The following is a 17,274-nucleotide window of genomic DNA, read 5'->3' as shown; positions in this document are numbered from 1 at the left end:
GGGAGGTTGAGGATTCAGCAAGCTTGTGCAGTAAGAACACAAAACCACATCCCTGCATTCTAGGCCTGGTTCTGCCACCAGCTGTTTTGGTGATCTTGGGTACGTCCTTTTCCTTCTCTGTGTCCAACTTCCCTCGCCTAAAAATAACAGGTGGAAGTTGCTCTTGGCTTCATCATCTGTGATCTTGGGGAAGGTCGCATGTATCTTCCAACTGTGTCGCCCAAAGAAGTCTCTGCGTATTTCAGCGGGGTTCGCTGTCCCAGGGCCAGACAGGCAGAGGCAGCTGTGGGACAGACATAGACCACCTGGAGGCCTCCAGGGGTCCCTCAACATGGCACCATCTCCCATCCCTGTTCGTGCCACGGGACACTCATCCACTTCACCCCAACCAGTCACCCCAGAGAAGGAAGAGAAGAGAGACTTCACCCACCACACCCAGAAGGAAGGGGGGTTCCTTTTATACGAAAAGGGCAGAAATAATTTTTTGAAAAACACCAGTCTTCTAAGAGGGAGAGTGGCCAACCATAAGTCACCAACCGACACGTGATATTGTCCGGACTGGTGCGGGGAAGGGCTAGTTGTAAGCAGAGAAGGGTTCCGATAGAGAGTTTACATTAGTTTAGTGTTTCTGATGTTCACATTTTTATGCACATTGTATAAAAGGCCCGCCCAACTATTGCAATGACATCTGATTCTGACAGCCCCAGTTATTTTACACTTACAGATCGTTCCCTATCATGTGAGGGTGATGTGCAGACATATTCCTCAGTGTTTTCCTCCACAAAGCTTAAGGAAGTAGCGCAACTCTAAAGAGTCGTAGCTGCTGCAAGTAGTTTATTGGCTCAGCCCAGTAATGCCGACCCTGTGGACCAGCACGGGCTCTCTGTGACTTTAATCAGACAACCAGGTGGCAGGTGGATGGTGGCAGGTTATGGTTCAATAATAACTAATATATTTAGCACGATCCTATATTATATAAAAGATGCATTTTTGTCTCCACAGTGAAAATATTCAGTGTCTTATTTTAGGTCACAAATGAGAATTCTTCAAACAGAGTGTTTTTAGGTTGGCTGCTGTTCCAATGACCAAGTGTTGTAATTTTTGGAGAACCAGCCTTCATACAATAATAGATTATAAAATATGGCAGCAAAGATTAAAATAAAGAAGCAATGTAGTTGGGACTTAATAAGTCATTTAGAGTGAAAATGTTGTGGTCCTTAAGCAAAGCTTCTGGGGGCTACACTCAGCTCTCATCGTACCCTTGAAACAACATGATTATTAATAACCTTCCACAAGTGTTTATCGAGCACCTACTTCAGCCATGCACTGTTCTACGTTCTCGGGAGATACAAAGAACAGAACAGGTGAAAACATTCCTTGTAGAGCTTATATTCCCATGGGAAAGACAGGTAATAGATAAGTCAATTAAATATATGCTAGGGGATGCTGAGTGCTAAGGAGACCAGAATAAGCAGAGAACGGGGAGGGATGTGGAGAGAGGAAGCCTGAGTTCCCCCACAGGGCCAACCCGCTCCACTGAAAGGATGGAGGGAGGGAGCCGGCCATGAGGGTGCTGGGGTGGGGGTGGGATGCAGAGTGTTCTCCGCAAAGGGACAACAAATGCAAAGGGAGGAAGGAACAATTAGCCCCCTGAGTCTCCAGGTTTACTGGTGTGGTTTTGGGTTTGGGTTTGGGGTTTTTGCCCCTGGCCTGCAGGGCTTTGAAGCAACAGCACTGGGAGGAGGGGTTTACCTCCAGCTTTGACTGTCTTTGTTCACACGCTGTAGTCACAGGCCGAGTCTGTGTCAACTGCAGCACAGTCACTTAGCCGGCTTCCTGCGTCAGTCTGATGACGACGGACCCCTCACCCTCACTGTGAAGTTCACCCTGTGCCTGGGTCTGTTGCTGGTTCTTAGGGCAGCCGCTGACTGCCTCATAAGTATTGGAGATGAGCAGGAGGAAGGGCTCACGCTTCTATTTTTGGTACAAAGGCAAGTTCAAGTTCCTAGTGAAGTTTCTAAACAGATCCTTCCGATCTTCACAGGGGAGCAGTTCCTGGATGTTTGGGGGGAAATAGAGCTTGTCTAAGCATGTCATACCTGCAGCCCCCAGGCCACCAAAATGCCCTTGGTTTTATATGAGTATTTGAATCCTCGTTTTAAAAAACATACCCTCAAATAAAGTGAGAACCTACTTAAGTAAATAACTTAAAAGAATGTACAGACCTTGTGAAAAATCCAGGCCAAAACGTTTGAATCTGACTCTGCGTAATTAGCATAATCTAGCTACCTAACCCAGTTACTCATCTGTGGAGCACGAAATCTGGTTCAAGATCAAGTCCTAGGTAGCAATGCTGCACGTTGTAGAAGCTGTCATTTTCATGGGCTGTTTCGTTCACATGCAAATGAAAAAAAAAGGGCCACTAAAAAGTATTCAAGATATTAGCACAGACTTCCCCATGCAAAGGTTGAAGGGGCCTCTTGAGTGAACTTGACCTTCAGAAGATGAATATTCCTTCAGCCACAGGGTGCAAGAGTTCTCAGGGACACGGAAGGATGTGGGACTCCTGGTGAAACTTGGTTAGAGCAAAAAGCACTTGAGATGCAGAATGGAGTCCCCCTTTACTCTCCATTAGCTGTCACTAACTCATCGTGGAGGGGACTAGGCTCCAGCAGTCTTTCTCAGAACAGACCTTGACAATTATTGAGCGGGATGCCATAGATTATCTATCACACCAATCGAGTCATCTGAATGACCACAGCTTCTGAAAGGGGTTTCAGTGAACACTATTTAAAAATCCGCCCGATTCTTACAGTCCTGCAGAGACTGAGCCCCTACTCTCCTAATGCAGATTGCTAATGAGAGTCTTTGTCAACTTTTTTGTATCTTTGTGTAGCACGCAGACTCTTTTTTACTCCAGGCTGTAACTGAATTTGATTATAACATGCCATTTTACTACTTTTTTTCATTTACTTTCAGCCGACAGCTCACTCGGAGAGTAATTTTCTGGTACACCAATTTTGAGACATTCTTATAGTAATTGTGTGGCATTTTTTTCTATCCTTAAATGCAATGTTGGTTAGGAACACAGAACCCATGTGAGGGAAGCTAACAAGGTTTAAGATTTGTTACCAGAACAAAAATCAAACCACAGCAGCTATAACTGCAAACCCATCAGCAAACCCATCCAGGACGCCCCTGCTTCCTCCCTCACCGTTCAGTGGAACAGCTCATCTCTGACCCATAAAAATGCTGTTGGTTTAAAAACCACTTTTTTGTTGTTGTTGCACTTAACTTTTATACAAGAAGTGGGAAATTCTAAAGGTTCTATTGATAGATACAGAGCCAATCTCCACTGACAATTTGTAATTTCTGAACCTCACAATTGAGTGCTGAAATTTAACAGGAACAAATGTAGTTTGAATGAAGGAAAAATTCTTCTGTCATGTGCTTCCTCCCCCTCCGTCCCCACAAGGCATTCACATGCACAAGCACGCATCAGCATAGTGTAACACCGACCTGTATTTGTTAATGCCTCCCTCCTATTTTATCCCCAGTAAGAACACCCGGACCTCAGACACCTTGAGCAAGCAACAACAGACCCTGAGAATGCACATCGACATACCCAGGGCTCAGCTTCTGATCGAAGAGAGAGACACGATGGAGACCATTGGTAAGGTGGCACGTTCGCGACCCGGTGGTGTGGCTGCGGCAGCCACACCACCCGCCCTCTGCCCACACAGTGCGGTGTGGGGCATATGAGACGTGAGAACACCTTGAATGTGACAAGAGCAGAGAAGTTAGACAGCAGAGAACTGTTACTGAGGAGAATAACGAGTGCCAGCAAATGCTGGGGGAAGTGAGCTCGTGTACGCCTCAGCGGTTGCCCGAGATAGGAGTTCCCCAGCTGTGATTCACTCTGGGTCTTTCACTCCACTCCGGAGGAGCTGCTGGTACCGCTCCCCTGAACAAACACCTGTGGCCGAATGAACCTGGAAGGGCCACGCTCCAAAGCCCTGCATTGGAAACCCGCTCTGTGCTCTCCTCGTCACCCTCATGAAGGCCTTCATTAAAGGAGACGTTTAAACTCTACACCTAACAAACTCGTGTTTGCACGGGGCCTCTTTTCTCCACCCCCACCCCCAGCACCTCATACACGTTCTCGAAGGTTTCTTCAATGCTTTGGGGGATCACCCAGTTCCCTTGTCCCACAATTGCAAAACATACACCTGGAAAGCTTTGGAGACTCGTTTGCCCAGAGCCCAGGGGTCTCAACTCCTTCCGTCCTCTTCCCACTCCCAGGCCACTGTCCCACACTGCCTGCCTGGATGCTTGTGTTTGCTCCAGAACCCGAGACTTCATATTCGCCCACAGCAATGGTGGGAAGAATAGCTCCTATTCATTGAGGGCTCTCTAAATGTCATGGACTTTTACAAGCACTTTATGGGCATTATTTAATTTAACCTTCCCAAACAACACAGGAAAAAGGTACTACTCCATAACTGGCGTGTAGAGAGGTTACATAGCTTGCGTGGTCACACAGATGATTAGGAGCAGAAGCTGGGTGAGGCCCCTGCCAGCCACCTGCATTCCTATCCACAGGCTACTTCCCAGAACCCCTTGCCTTAGAAGTAACACTGAGCTTTCCAGTAGCCATGGAAACAGACTCCAAGGCAGGTTGCAGAGGCTGCTTCTTTTCAAACTTCGCTGTGTGTTTGTTCTGGAAAGCGTTTTCTGGCACTCTCTCCCAGGGCAACCCCTTCCTGTGGCTTAGCTGAAACTACTCAACTCCTGGCACTTGCCCTAGATCCCCTCCAGCCAAGAAGGTGGTGGTGAATGGCCAAGGCGGCAGGATACCTCCGTTGCCCCTTGCCCCTGCCCTGGTTCATTATCTTCTAATACAGCAGCAGAGACGTCTTGACCTAATGGCCCATCAGTTCTGAGGTCTGGACTCCCCTGGCTGGGTTCAAGTTTGGTCTGGGCGTACCAGCACTTCGAGAAGGTTGGTCCAGTCCAATATGGCTTTTGATCAGCCAAGTTTAGGTGAATACTACTCACGTTGTCTGAGGGGTCGCTACTCATCCTGCCATACACACGATTTTATTAGTTTGCTCACAACAGGATAAGGCACCAAGTTTCGTTTGTTAATAATTCCACCTATGGCTGTTAAAACAGGCAGCTGGGCAGAGCCTGGGAGGGGCCTTGCTTCCCAGTAGCGAGCCCCTGCCGGCCCAAACTGGAGAGAGAGCTGCCCCTGCCCGTCATTTCTCTATATGCTTCACGTTCCTCGCAGGATCATCTGTCACCGAGAGTCACTTCCCTCCTGGTGATGCTGACAGTTGGTCAATAGCATTTTCTAATTACTGGGGAAGTGGACATATGATGCTTTCAGATGCTCTGGGCTCCGACTACAGGAATCCAATAGGGAAGTGCCATTAATTTCTGTCTGGAACGAATTGTTAACCTCACTCACTGACAGGCCCCTGAACTTTTCCATTAAAAGTTTGTAACCTCGCCCTGCAGATAATCCGGGCTGCTCCTAGCAGGGCTGCATGGGAGAAACCGCAACACATCCGTACTATGAGTGAAAAACGAACTTGGATGTCAGCCTGGGACGCCAGGTCCGACTGTGAGGTGCCGTCTCTGTAGAAAGGCCACCCTTTCGAGGGGTGAGTGGAGGCCGCAGGCCCGCCCCCACGCACAGCCCTGCTCTGCCTGGGGACCAGCCTCTGCTGTGCCACAGGCTCAGATGCCAGCAGACACCTTGGCAGCCTTCCCTCTCGTTGTCTGCCAAGAAATTTTATTCTGACTTCAAGAGGCTTTCCTTTCCTGCCAGAGCCTGAGTAATTGGGTTTTGGAAGGTTCGTTCTGTTCAGGGCCTTTTTTGGGCATAGAAGTCTCCCCGTGTTGTTTGTGACTTCTGCATCACTACTCCGTGTCAAGACACGCTGTAGCTGGGTCCCGCTGACTGGCCACTCAGATGAGCGTCATCCCAGGCCACGGTGCCTGAATTCGCGGAAAATCTATATATCCTAACCAAAGTTTCCCTCGGAGTAAGAAAGCTCCTAAGAAAGTGTGAAGGATATCACAACAAGGTAATGAAAATCTTGAGACAACCAAGTAATGATACGTGGCCCAACCAACGGCTCCTCCAAGCGCCGAGATGCTCCCCATTCACCTGAACCCAGGCTCCGCCTCTTGACCCCGTATGTGGCTCTGCCAACAGGACTCGGGAGACCTGGCTAGCGAGTCCTTCTGAGAAGTCAGTTAAGGGAGGGATGTTCTAGAGTCATGAGGTCTCGGGAGAGGTGGGTAGAAAGGGAACATTCCTCAAAACCGTTAAAACAGAGGAATCCTGAACTCTGAAGACTGGCCTTCCTCTTCCCTTCCCCCCACCCCACCCCCAAACATTTGCCGAGTTCTGCATGCGGGCCACCCCAGTGTGACCTCTGCAGGGGAGTCTCTCTACTGTTCAAACAGAATGTCCTTCCAACAAACTGCAGCCCCCAGACTGGCTGCAGCTGCCATCGCTGGCGATGTCCCAGCTGAGCTTTTGACAAACACATCGCCTCCAAACTCCACTAAACAGGCAGCTGCAACACAAGCCCCCCACCCCCAAATCAGTGGTTCCTTAATGAAAAGACCAAGCCCGGGGGTGGAGCAACCCTTCCCTATGCTCCTTCTCTTGGCCACGCCCCAAAGCGAGCCCCTAAAGTTTAGAATTCCAGACCAGTTCTAATACAGCACTTGAATTTTTCGTTGTTTTTGTAGATTTGGAGGAGGTGATTGTATTGTTGTTAAGGAAAGGCCAAGGAGTTACTTACAGGGAGATGAACGTTTGGCTTTCTGTGTCCCCGCTGCTCTGTAGATGACCGCTCCACGGTCCTGCTGACGGATGCCGACTTTGGAGAGGCGGCTAAACAGAAGTCCCTGACGGTGACACACACAGTCCACTACCAGTCAGTGTCGCAGGCCACCGGGCCCCTAGTGGACGTTTCGGATGCTCGGCCGGGAACGAGTGAGTGGTCCGACAGCACCCACCGAGGGTGTTGCTGATGCCAACAACACGTTAATGGCCCCGTCCCTGTGACATGAAAATGGGGGTGGGGGGGGGCTGTTGGGCCCTACACCTACGAAACCAGGGGAGATGGGAACATCTTTAATCGGGACCTTGAGATTTTACTGCTTGATCTAAGCTGTTATTCAAATTATGTCGGTTGGAACCAATAAGCATTGGTTTACTCTGAAAGTGCTAGAAATTTCAGATTAAGTTAATTTGTTATATTTAGATGATACAAGAAAAGAAAAAGATCATTAATATGAGTGCCAGGGCTGAGACATCATATGTTATCTTTGCAACAACACCGCAAGGGACAGGCTACACAGTAGATACCATAGCCCCCGTTTTACAGAGAGCACACTGAGTCTCAGAGGAGTTAGGGGAACAGCCCGAAGTCATACACGTGGTATGCAGTGAAACCTAGTTTCGGCTGTCAGTCTGTCTGTCCTCAAACCTTGTACCTTTGTCCTGAACACACTGTTTGAGAAAAATAGAGCTCCGGGAACCTGGGGATTGTGCTCAGTTTAGTCATTAATATTTGCATATATAATACATGGAAATTAATTCCTCAGTGAAATTAAATTCCCTAATATGTATCTAGAGCTTATTAATTAGATATTCTTGTTCCTTCATAATTGAGATTGTTCCTAAATCCCTTTAAAGGCTGAGAAATTGATGTCCCGATTATTATCTGTTTTGGAAGCTTTGATGTCTAGCTTTTAAATCTCTAATCACCCTCTTTGCAGAAATTTACATTCTTAGAGTACTGCAGTTAGGAAAATAAATATTATAATGTAAAAAGCTATTCTTTATAATTTCTGACTTGCAAAGCATTCATGCAATGCCCTGGGCTTCCTGAAGCAAACTGGTTGATTCGTAAGCAACGGTGTAATGTGCAGGAAAATCATTTGAACTGTATCAAAATTCATGGGAAAACTGGTTTTCAAGCACGTACTATGGAAGCCTTTTCTTTCTCCCTTCTGTCTAAGCTCACCTCCTTTCCTCTCCAATGATGTCAGTACGTTCTGGAGACATGTGTGGGGCAAGGGTGCACGAATTAGCTTAGCAGAGGGCGTGTACACAGGAGCCTTGCTCTGAAAACTTGCTGCAAGGTCCTCGACACGCTCTCCAGCTATCAGCTCTCCACCGTCATCTGCCTGCCCTGCCTCTGGCCGCTTCAGGACGGCACAGATGGGTGTCTGAGCCACTTACTCTCCTCACTCCAGGACAGATTATACATCCCAGGGGACTTAGATTGATGGACCCTTGACTTCAGCCTTCCCTGTCCCAGTCAGCATGGATGTTAATAGACATTAGCAAAATAGGAAAGAGAGAAAATGGGGCACGTGACCAGGTGTTGGCTCCCAATTTTCTGTGTGCATCAGAATCACCCGTAGTTTACAGTGCCCATCACAGGGCTCCGCCCCCTGGGGTTCTGACATATCTGGTCTAGGGCAGGGCCCAGGAATCTACATTGTAGCAGCCATCCTGGGTAATTCCAATGCTGGGGGTCTGGACACCTCTTCACAGAGAAACACCCCCCTAATGTAAGGAGTGCAGGGTCCCGCAAGCATGCCGTGTGCACAGCACACCTATTCCACCTGCCAGGTAAAAGGAACATGCATTTTGAGCTCCCCTTCAGTGTTTGATTGGCAGCAACATGCACAGAGGTCAGTGGTAGGCAGACAAGATGGGAGAGGAGGCAGTACAGCGGGGAAACTTGTGACTGCACGGTCAGCCCCAGGATAATGGGCAAGCTGATCTGTGGCATTCAGAGCATCCAGAGACATGACTCTGAGTCGCAAGCAGAAGCTGTAACCCGTGAGCCGTGAGTGGCAGGAGGAGACACAGGAGGGGCAAATCTGAGTCTTTTGTTACTATCATATTGTAAACACGGCTGGGGAGCTTCCTCCATTCAGACTCAAACATATTTATGAAGGGGTTGCTCTACCTATGGTCCAGTGCGCAGCGATGGGGAACATCGTAAGATGCAAAAAGACATTCCTTTCATTCTAGCAAGGAAGTTAGACACTAAACAAAGACCTAGTGCATTTTCCATGTACCCATATGTTCTAGGAAAATACAGAGCAGAATGATGTGACACTGGTGAGTCAGCAGCAGGGGTGTGGGGATGCTGGGAGAGGCTACGCTGGGGGGAGTCTTTTGGCTTCCCACTCCTTCTCAGTAGCCTCTCCACTGAGGAGATGGTGGGAATCACGACCCGGGCCACAGCCAGGAGCTGACCTGCCGGGCAGCAGGAGCAGGAGAGAACACTCCCGAGGCATGTTGGGGACAGAAGTGGCACTGAAATGCAGTGAGTGACAGGGAAGGTGGTGAGGGAGGAGCCAGAGAAATGGCGGGCCTGGTCTTGGAAGGCCTGTCAGCCAGCACGACGCGTGGTATTTCATTCCAAGCGTGCCGGCTTTCACTTGAGGGTCACATCCCACGGAAAAGCTACAGCTTTTAGAACAACATTTCCTCCGTCTGCGATGAACTTCATTAAATAGTGTTGACAAACATTAGGCACCTCTACTCAAGGTCACGCATCAGTCTCGAGTTCAAAACAAAAAAAGACTTATTCATTCTCTATTAGTAAAAGATCTCTGGGGTCACTTTTTATTAAATATTCTCTCCCAACCCGCACTGTGAGGGAGGAACTAAGGGCATTCCTTTTTTATTGAGAAATAGAGACAGCGAGTGGCTGTCCCCTAGAGAATCTCCCCAGGGGTCTGAAGCCGTGCACCTTCTGAAGCCCAGTTCTCTGGCTGCTTCTTGTGCCACAGACCCTGTCACCTGTGCCCAGGTGCGACACCTGTGTCACCCCTGGCCCCTGGAGCAGGTGCTTCTCAGGGCAGTCTGGCATATTTGCAGAGATTCATGTATAGTCTGTTTCCCCAATTACCAAGGACAATATTATTCTAGTCCAGTTATGGTAGGTCTATGTTGTCATTGTGGGAATTCTTTATTTTTATGAAGAGCATCTAAAATACATTGTTTGCGAACTAAACTGTGATAGCATCTCGGAAGTGATGTTTCTAAGCATTTTATTAGTTTGCCAAAGAGTTGCAACAAATTCTTATTATGAGGATGGGAGAAATCACACAATTTGCTGTTCCTCTCTTTCAACCTGTGGAACACGTGGCCGGGGCTGTGTCCACAGCCCGCTTCCTTTCCTGTCTGCCACGTGGGCCAGGCACACGGAAAGTGGGGGCTCTGTGCGTGTCAGCACCCCCTGCTCCAGGCACAGGCTCCAGCACTCGGTCTACACGTCGAAATGCTGACCGACTATCCCATTCAGAAATCAGAGTAAGGGGGATGAAAAGAAAGACATTTAGTATTTCAGACAGGACTGGGGAGATCTGTTCTCTCCCTCTCTGTTCTCCATGTTCTGAGACATCTCATCGGCCGAGTGCATGTGTCTCCTTCCCCAGGTAGAAGTGTCCCTTTTAATATGTACACAGTCCCCCTCCACCACCACACGCTTTGCAAAGACTTACCAAGGAGATCGTTGCCCGGAACTTAAATCCATTTCTTCACTTACAGAATGCACAAGGTCGCACACACATGTGAAGGGGTTAATACTAGGTTTGACCTGGGATTTTTTGTTTTGCTTTGTCACACTTACCTGGAAGTCATCCATTCATTCATCATCCATTCATTCACGCAAAGAGCATTTCCCCAGCTCCCAGATGTATGCAGGGCTAGACTGGGAAATGAACGAGACACAGCTAATGTCCTACCAGTGCCACTGTCGAGCTCCTTGTCCTCCAGCATCTCCCTGTGTGATTACTAATGGGTGTTCTCTTCTACCAAACCCTCTAAATTGAGGTTCTAGCCACCCTGATCCGCCTATCAAATGCCCTGCCACCACCTTCCCATGACACAGGACATGTTCCCTGCCTCCTTGCCTTGTGATTGTCACTCAGGAATCATAGGCCAGGCCCTGGGATTTCCTGAGCCCTTCCTTGTGCCTGCTGAGCTCTACCACGCTCACCTCACCAGGTCCCACGAAGGTTCTGCAGGCGGGCGATGTGAGGGCAGTGGGCACACCCCCCGAGCTCATAGCCAGCGAGGGGTGAAGCTGGATCAAGCACAGACTCCCAAACCCCAAAGCCCCTCCCGACACTCCACCCCACCGGGCTGCCTTTAAGTAGAGATGATGGCCGATAGAGGATGTCTAGGGACCAGGTGGATTCCCATAGCTGTCAAGTAAGAAGCATTCACAACGTGGATAGAGTCCTTCTTGTTGAGACTTGGGAAAAGCACAGACTTTGTCACCCAGAATGGTACAAGGCAAAGCACTGTGGAAAAACACCTCAAGTGAGAGAGGGGGGGTCCAGTGTCCAGTCCCGTGATGACCGTCAGTTCATTAAGTGACAGGAATGGTCAGTCCTGCCAGTTTTATCCTCTCCCTGACACAGCTGGGAAACTGACCACGAAAAGCTGAGGCCTAGGCATCAATAACAGCAGGGAATAAAAACAGATTAATACCCCGATCCCAGTACACATGACATGTTTTATAACCCTGTTATCCATAAAAGCCTCTCTTATCCCAAGTTAAGAATAATTAAAATAATGTGATTCAATGGACAAAAGCTGAATTCAGGTTCAGACCCGATATCGAAAGGCCAAGAATTATTTATATAACTTACCTTCTAATTTGCTAGCTTTTTAGCAAGTGTGATGCCTCATCTCTGAGTTGTATTTATATTACAAAGTTGGGGAGCCAATGAAATACTTTCCATTGAGGGGCAGTAAATTCCAACCTGTGTTTGATTAGTAGATTAGCTAGTGAAACACAGAAAGGAAGCTTCCTTGTGGAATCCAAGTTAAATTTTTATTTTAGCAGCTATCTCAGGAGCTCTCCTGCAGAAGAGTTCAGTTCAGGTACAAAACAGCTCCAAAAACCTGATTCTTAGAAAAATGTGTCAACTACCCCAGTTTTCTATATACTAAGACGATCGTACCCAGAGCAGAAGAGAACCGCAGGCTGTGGTTGAACGACATTAATATCATGACCTACATTTCCAACATTTTCAGGACACTGTAAGGCTATAGAAAAAAAAGGGGAAATGATTCGCATTGACTTGAAAAGAGTTCTGGCTTTGTATAGAAGCGCACGTAGGCTTCTTGACTGTGGAACTTTCCTCTCGGTGAGAAAAGGGGCCGTGGGAGTGACATCTCTGCCCCACCATCAGCAGGTGGGCTTGATGGGAGGAAGTGCAAGTGAGGGTTTTGGGGGGTTTGCAGAAATTGTGTCCTTGAAATGGGACTGTCAAGCTGACCCCTTCACCCACAAGCATTCCTATCAGGGAGGACCCTGGTCCACAGCAGTAGCTGCAAGAAACTTCAAGAATAATAAAAATGAGAACCTTCAAAATTTATGTAAGGGACTGGGTAATTTTCTGGAAAAGATTCATTAGCATTTAAATAACAAGTTCCACTTGTTTAAGCTCCATTTATCGAGTCGGTAGTGCCTGGAAGACACTTAGCCTCCTCCCGACGAGAATGTTTTTCTATCTCCTTGAGAACCTCCTTCCTGGCATTTTGGGGGAGAAACACAATTATCATTCACACCTTGTTGTCCAGAGACTTTGTCACTCCAGCATAACTCACTCACATTCTAATCAAGGCAAAAAACAAAACAAAACAAAATTCCAATAAAGTCTTCTGTGAAATTTCGCAAGGGATGAAATGTGCCTTCAAATCAATGCCCCAGAGAAAATGCACCAGGCAGGACAGAGCATATTAATGACCCAGGAATCTTAAAACCTATTGATTTGGCGGCCATGCTAATGCCTCTCCCCAGCATCGTCGAATGATGGATTAGGTTTAAAGTCCAATAACTAGAAACTTGCAAAGAAGAAAGAAATGACTTTCTTTTCTTTAAAAAGAAAGTCATTTCACCACTGGCAAGTGTCTGCCCGCCATGACCCAACACGGAGCTATGAACAAGCCGGTATCACATGGACACCGCATCAGGACACTTAGGTGTGCAGGGTGAGGACGTGTGGTCAAATAATGGGCAACCCCTGAACCAAAAGGTAGAGTCTAGGCTCCGTTTTTATCACTTAGTAGCTGTATCGCTTCCCTCTGAGCTTCCATTCCTTCATTTGTAAAGTGACCGCGGGTAATACGTATTCATCCAAGGACCTCCACGTGCCAGGGGTTAGAGCTAGCTCTGCAGATGGCCCCACAGAAGGACACCCAGCCCCTGCCCTGGAGAGACAGCCAGGCTCAGGGGCGGGTGGGGAGGAAGGGCGCATCCACAAGCCAGTGTAATCACGCTGCGGCGTGACCCTCTCCGTTCTGTTCTCTTCAAAGTACTTCACTGGTGGTGGGCAGTGAATATAGACTGCTGTGTTGAGAAGTGGCCAGACCATTTTGAAAGGTAACTGCCTAAAATTCCTCTTTGAGAAGCAGAGAATTCAAAGGTGGAAAAGGCCCATGCCGCATCTTATCCTGCCTTCTGGCTGGAGCCCAGAAAAATCATTGCAAGCAACTGAGCCTCGCCACTTTTGCACAGGAGTCCAGGAAAGGCCATGCATGGTCCACTCCAGTGCCCGACAATCCATGCTGTTAGAACAGCTTCGCCTTAGCTCACCAGAGAGTCAAGCGAGGAACTGGGTCTCCCCATAGACTGGTTGCCTTGGGTCCTGGATTTAGAGAAAGTGAAAGCCATGTGGCAGTGGCTTTGCAAGACGGTAGGCGGTGAAATCGAGATACTCATTAACCAGTGGGTCTCCATGTTGAATATCCAAGTCTTTGTCAAAGTTCAGATAATTTCATTGCAGAGTTAAGCTGCCACGTGCCAAGGCCTGAGAGTGTTAGGACAGAACGGTATCGTCCCTCGGCTCTGGGAACTTGCAGTTTAATAAATGAATACAAAAGTCATACTCAGGGCAGCCAGTCCATATAAGAAAACGCTACAGGAGACCCCACCCACATGAGTTTCTAGGGGCTGCAGCAACAACGGGCCACAGACTGGGAGGCTTGGAACAGAAAGTATGGCCTCACCGTTCTGGAGACCTGAAGTCCAAAAATGCAAGGCTCATGCTTTCTCTGAAACCTGTAAGGGTGCATCCTTCCTCACCTCTTCCTAGCTTCTGGGGGTTGCGGACAATTGTTGATGCTCCTCACCTTACAGTTACATCAGTCCTGTCTCTGCCTCCATCGTCCCATGGTCTCCTCCCCTCCTGTGTCTGCACCCCTTCTTATAAGGACACCAGTCGTGTTGGATTAGGGGCCCCCCTCACTCCAGTCTGACCTCATCTGAACTAACTATATCTGCCCACAGTTACCCTTTTTCCAGATAAGATTGCATTCTGAGCTCCTGGGCATTAACATGTGGACAAATCTTTTAGGTGTACACAGTTCAACCTGTAACAACACCCAAAGGTAGCAGAACTGTGAAAGGAAGCTATATTATAGTATATTTGGCTGAGCTCCCTCTCATTACGAAAGTCGGTGTTTCTCAGGAAGTTGAAGTGATGTCCATCAGGTCATGAAAGTATTCAGATCCAAAAGCAGGGCTCAAATCCATAACAACCAAGTCCAATTCTAATGCTATTTCCCTTATAGGGCTCATTTAAATGCTTAAGAATGACATGAATGTCTCAGATCGTGGGAGAGAGGAGAGGAGTGCTCTGGGCAGGGATAGTCAGGGAGGGCTTCCTGGAGGCATGGGCCTGCAGGGTGGGTCATGGGGCTGGGTCGGGGCACCGCACTCAACACCTTCATCACAGCCAACCACGCGCCTCTCGAGACTAAGGCAGACATGGTTCTTGACTCTTCCCAGATCCCACCACCAGGAGGAACGCGAAGGCTGGGCCCACGGCAAGAAACCGGTACGCCAGCCAGTGGACCCTCAACAGACCCCACCCCACCATTTCCGCACACACGCTCACCACAGACTGGAGGCTGCCCACGCCCAGGGCAGCGGGGTCTATGGACAAGGAGAGTGACAGTTACAGCGTCAGCCCCTCACAGGACACAGGTAGGGTCCGCACCCCCACCCCCCACCCCAGAGGCGAGCACAGCCACACCTAGGGCTTCACGGGCTTCCTGCTTACTCATGTTCCAGGTCACTTTCAAATGTTTGGACTGTGTATCTGACAGACACCAAAACAGTGTCCAGTGTGGAGGACACCCAGGGCCCAACGGCGTCTGCAGCACAGAACAAAGGGCCTCCATTTTTCAGGTGTCCCAAACCTCGGGTTCACGCTGCGTTCTCCTTTTCATTCCCGCCCCACTGACAGAAACAGAAATTTTTACATTTCCACCCACACGACTGCAATAATTTCTGGTTACACAATGAGGGCGGCTGACCCACGGCCATGTCCAGGGTTAAGATGCTGCACTTGAAGTCCTGTGACGAGGGTGGAATACCCTCCAGGGTGATCCATTTGACACTTAAGGCAGGGGTCAATTATACAGTGAGTTACCCAGTCAAGGCTGTCAACCGCCAAGGTTTCACTTCTCCGGGAAGACAGGACTTAAAAATAGCGCCGGGGTGCCTTCCCGCCCCCTCCCCCATCTTAGATTTTGAAAAGAAATTACATCTAAACCTAATAGCTGTAGCCAATTTTAAGATCCATTTTCTTTTGTTCTGCATGATATACTGCAAAAATAGTGCTCCAGGGGAGGAGTGTCACCGTGTACATTTATTTTTATGGCTGTTATTGCTTCTAGAAGAGTATCAGAGTTCCACAGAGGCGATTTCCAAACTTTGAAACTTGTGGGCTTAAAAGGCAGAGATGCCTCCAACCAGGTGCACCCCCTTCAGACCTGGTGGTGTTCTTGTCCCCATAAAGGGTGGCAGGCACAAAGAATGAGTCCAGGGACCAGGGGCCATTCTGCCTAGTGGCCAATTTCCGTGCAAGTCACAGCTCCGCCTCTAACACATGCCACCTTTCCCTGGCCAGGCCCAGGCCGCAGAGCCGGCCCTCAGAGCTCTGGTCGCTCACGCGGTTAAAGGGGCTCTGCAGCACAGATGGGTTCGCCATCCTCGCAGGGAGCGGGGCACTGCAGGTCATTTATGTGCGTTCCCAGTTGCTTTCATGAAAAGCAGAATTTTTTTAAGGGGAATGCACTACTGGTTATGGAAATGTCCCAGGCTGGGGCATCTGACTACAGTGAAACGAAGTTCCCTGAGCCCCCTTTGCTGAGGCTCATGACACTGGTGTCCTGGCGACAAAGGCAGTCCTCAAAGACCTGGGACTCCTGCGCTGTCCTGCAGGGACCTGGGAGAAACCGTCAGGAACTGCAGAGGGTCGCCCGTCTGCGCAAAGGTAAAGTGATAACAACCCCCACCCCGTCTTGTTCCCGGCACAGATCGAGCCCGGAGCAGCATGGTCTCTACTGAAAGTGCCTCCTCCACCTACGAAGAGCTGGCCAGGGCCTACGAGCACGCCAAGATGGAAGAGCAGCTGAGGCACGCCAAGTTCACCATCACCGAGTGCTTCATCTCGGACACTTCATCCGAACAGTTGACGGCAGGGACAAACGAGTACACGGACAGTCTGACCTCCAGCACCCCCTCAGAGTCGGGGATCTGCAGGTTCACTGCGTCTCCCCCCAAACCTCAGGATGGAGGACGAGTGGCGAACATGGCGGTTCCAAAGGCTCATCGGCCAGGTGAGAGGAGATGTGCACGCGCGGTGGTTGTTGGGGGAGACGCCTCCTCCCGCTCACGCTTGTCTGCCTGGAGAGCCCTCCTAGTGTTTGGGCTAGGTGTTCCGTTTACTGACTGCTGTGCCGTGAGCCACAGCAAAGCTTTTAACTTCCAACAACAATCGCTTATTTTGTTAATGAGTCTGATATCTGCTCAGTGCTTCGTGGGAACCCTCATCTCTGTTCCAGCAGAGTGGAACGGGAAGCTCGAGTAGGGCTGGGAGGGGGTGACGCCTGCAAAGTGGCGCCCTCTGCTGGAGAGTTGGGGCTAGCCGCGTCCAGCCTGGACAGGTTTCTCCACCACAAGGTGGCTTGGGCTTCTTCAAGTCACGGTGACTCTGTTATGCGAGTCAAGGCGCAGACAGTCAGACAGTGGAAAGAGCCAATTTCTTAAGACTGGGGCTAGAAAGTGACACATCGCTTCTGCCATATTCTATTGTTCAAGGAGCCCAGAGTCTAGAGAGGGAGACCACTCCCCCTGCCACACCCCCACCATGTAATGGAAGGAGCACCAAAAACCTGGGGCTCTGTTTTAAGGCTGC

At 49.2% G+C, this 17,274-nt stretch overlaps 1 protein-coding gene across 1 annotated transcript in view; it reads left to right on the top strand.

Annotated features, from left to right (window-relative positions):
• The window catches only part of DSCAM (DS cell adhesion molecule), an 82,357-nt gene that overhangs the window by 50,609 nt on the left and 14,474 nt on the right, over nucleotides 1-17,274 (top strand). Inside the window, exons 12-15 of the mRNA XM_053919125.2 lie at nucleotides 3,558-3,673; nucleotides 6,869-7,018; nucleotides 14,859-15,056; nucleotides 16,394-16,696. Of these exons, the coding sequence (XP_053775100.1) occupies nucleotides 3,558-3,673; nucleotides 6,869-7,018; nucleotides 14,859-15,056; nucleotides 16,394-16,696 (767 nt within the window). The remainder of the gene's footprint in view (nucleotides 1-3,557; nucleotides 3,674-6,868; nucleotides 7,019-14,858; nucleotides 15,057-16,393; nucleotides 16,697-17,274) is intronic.

Source organism: Desmodus rotundus, chromosome 2, assembly GCF_022682495.2.
Source record: "Desmodus rotundus isolate HL8 chromosome 2, HLdesRot8A.1, whole genome shotgun sequence".
Classification (NCBI taxonomy): Eukaryota; Metazoa; Chordata; class Mammalia; order Chiroptera; family Phyllostomidae; genus Desmodus; species Desmodus rotundus.
Note: the sequence above shows the minus strand (reverse complement) of the source record. Positions and strands in the feature narration are given on the sequence as shown.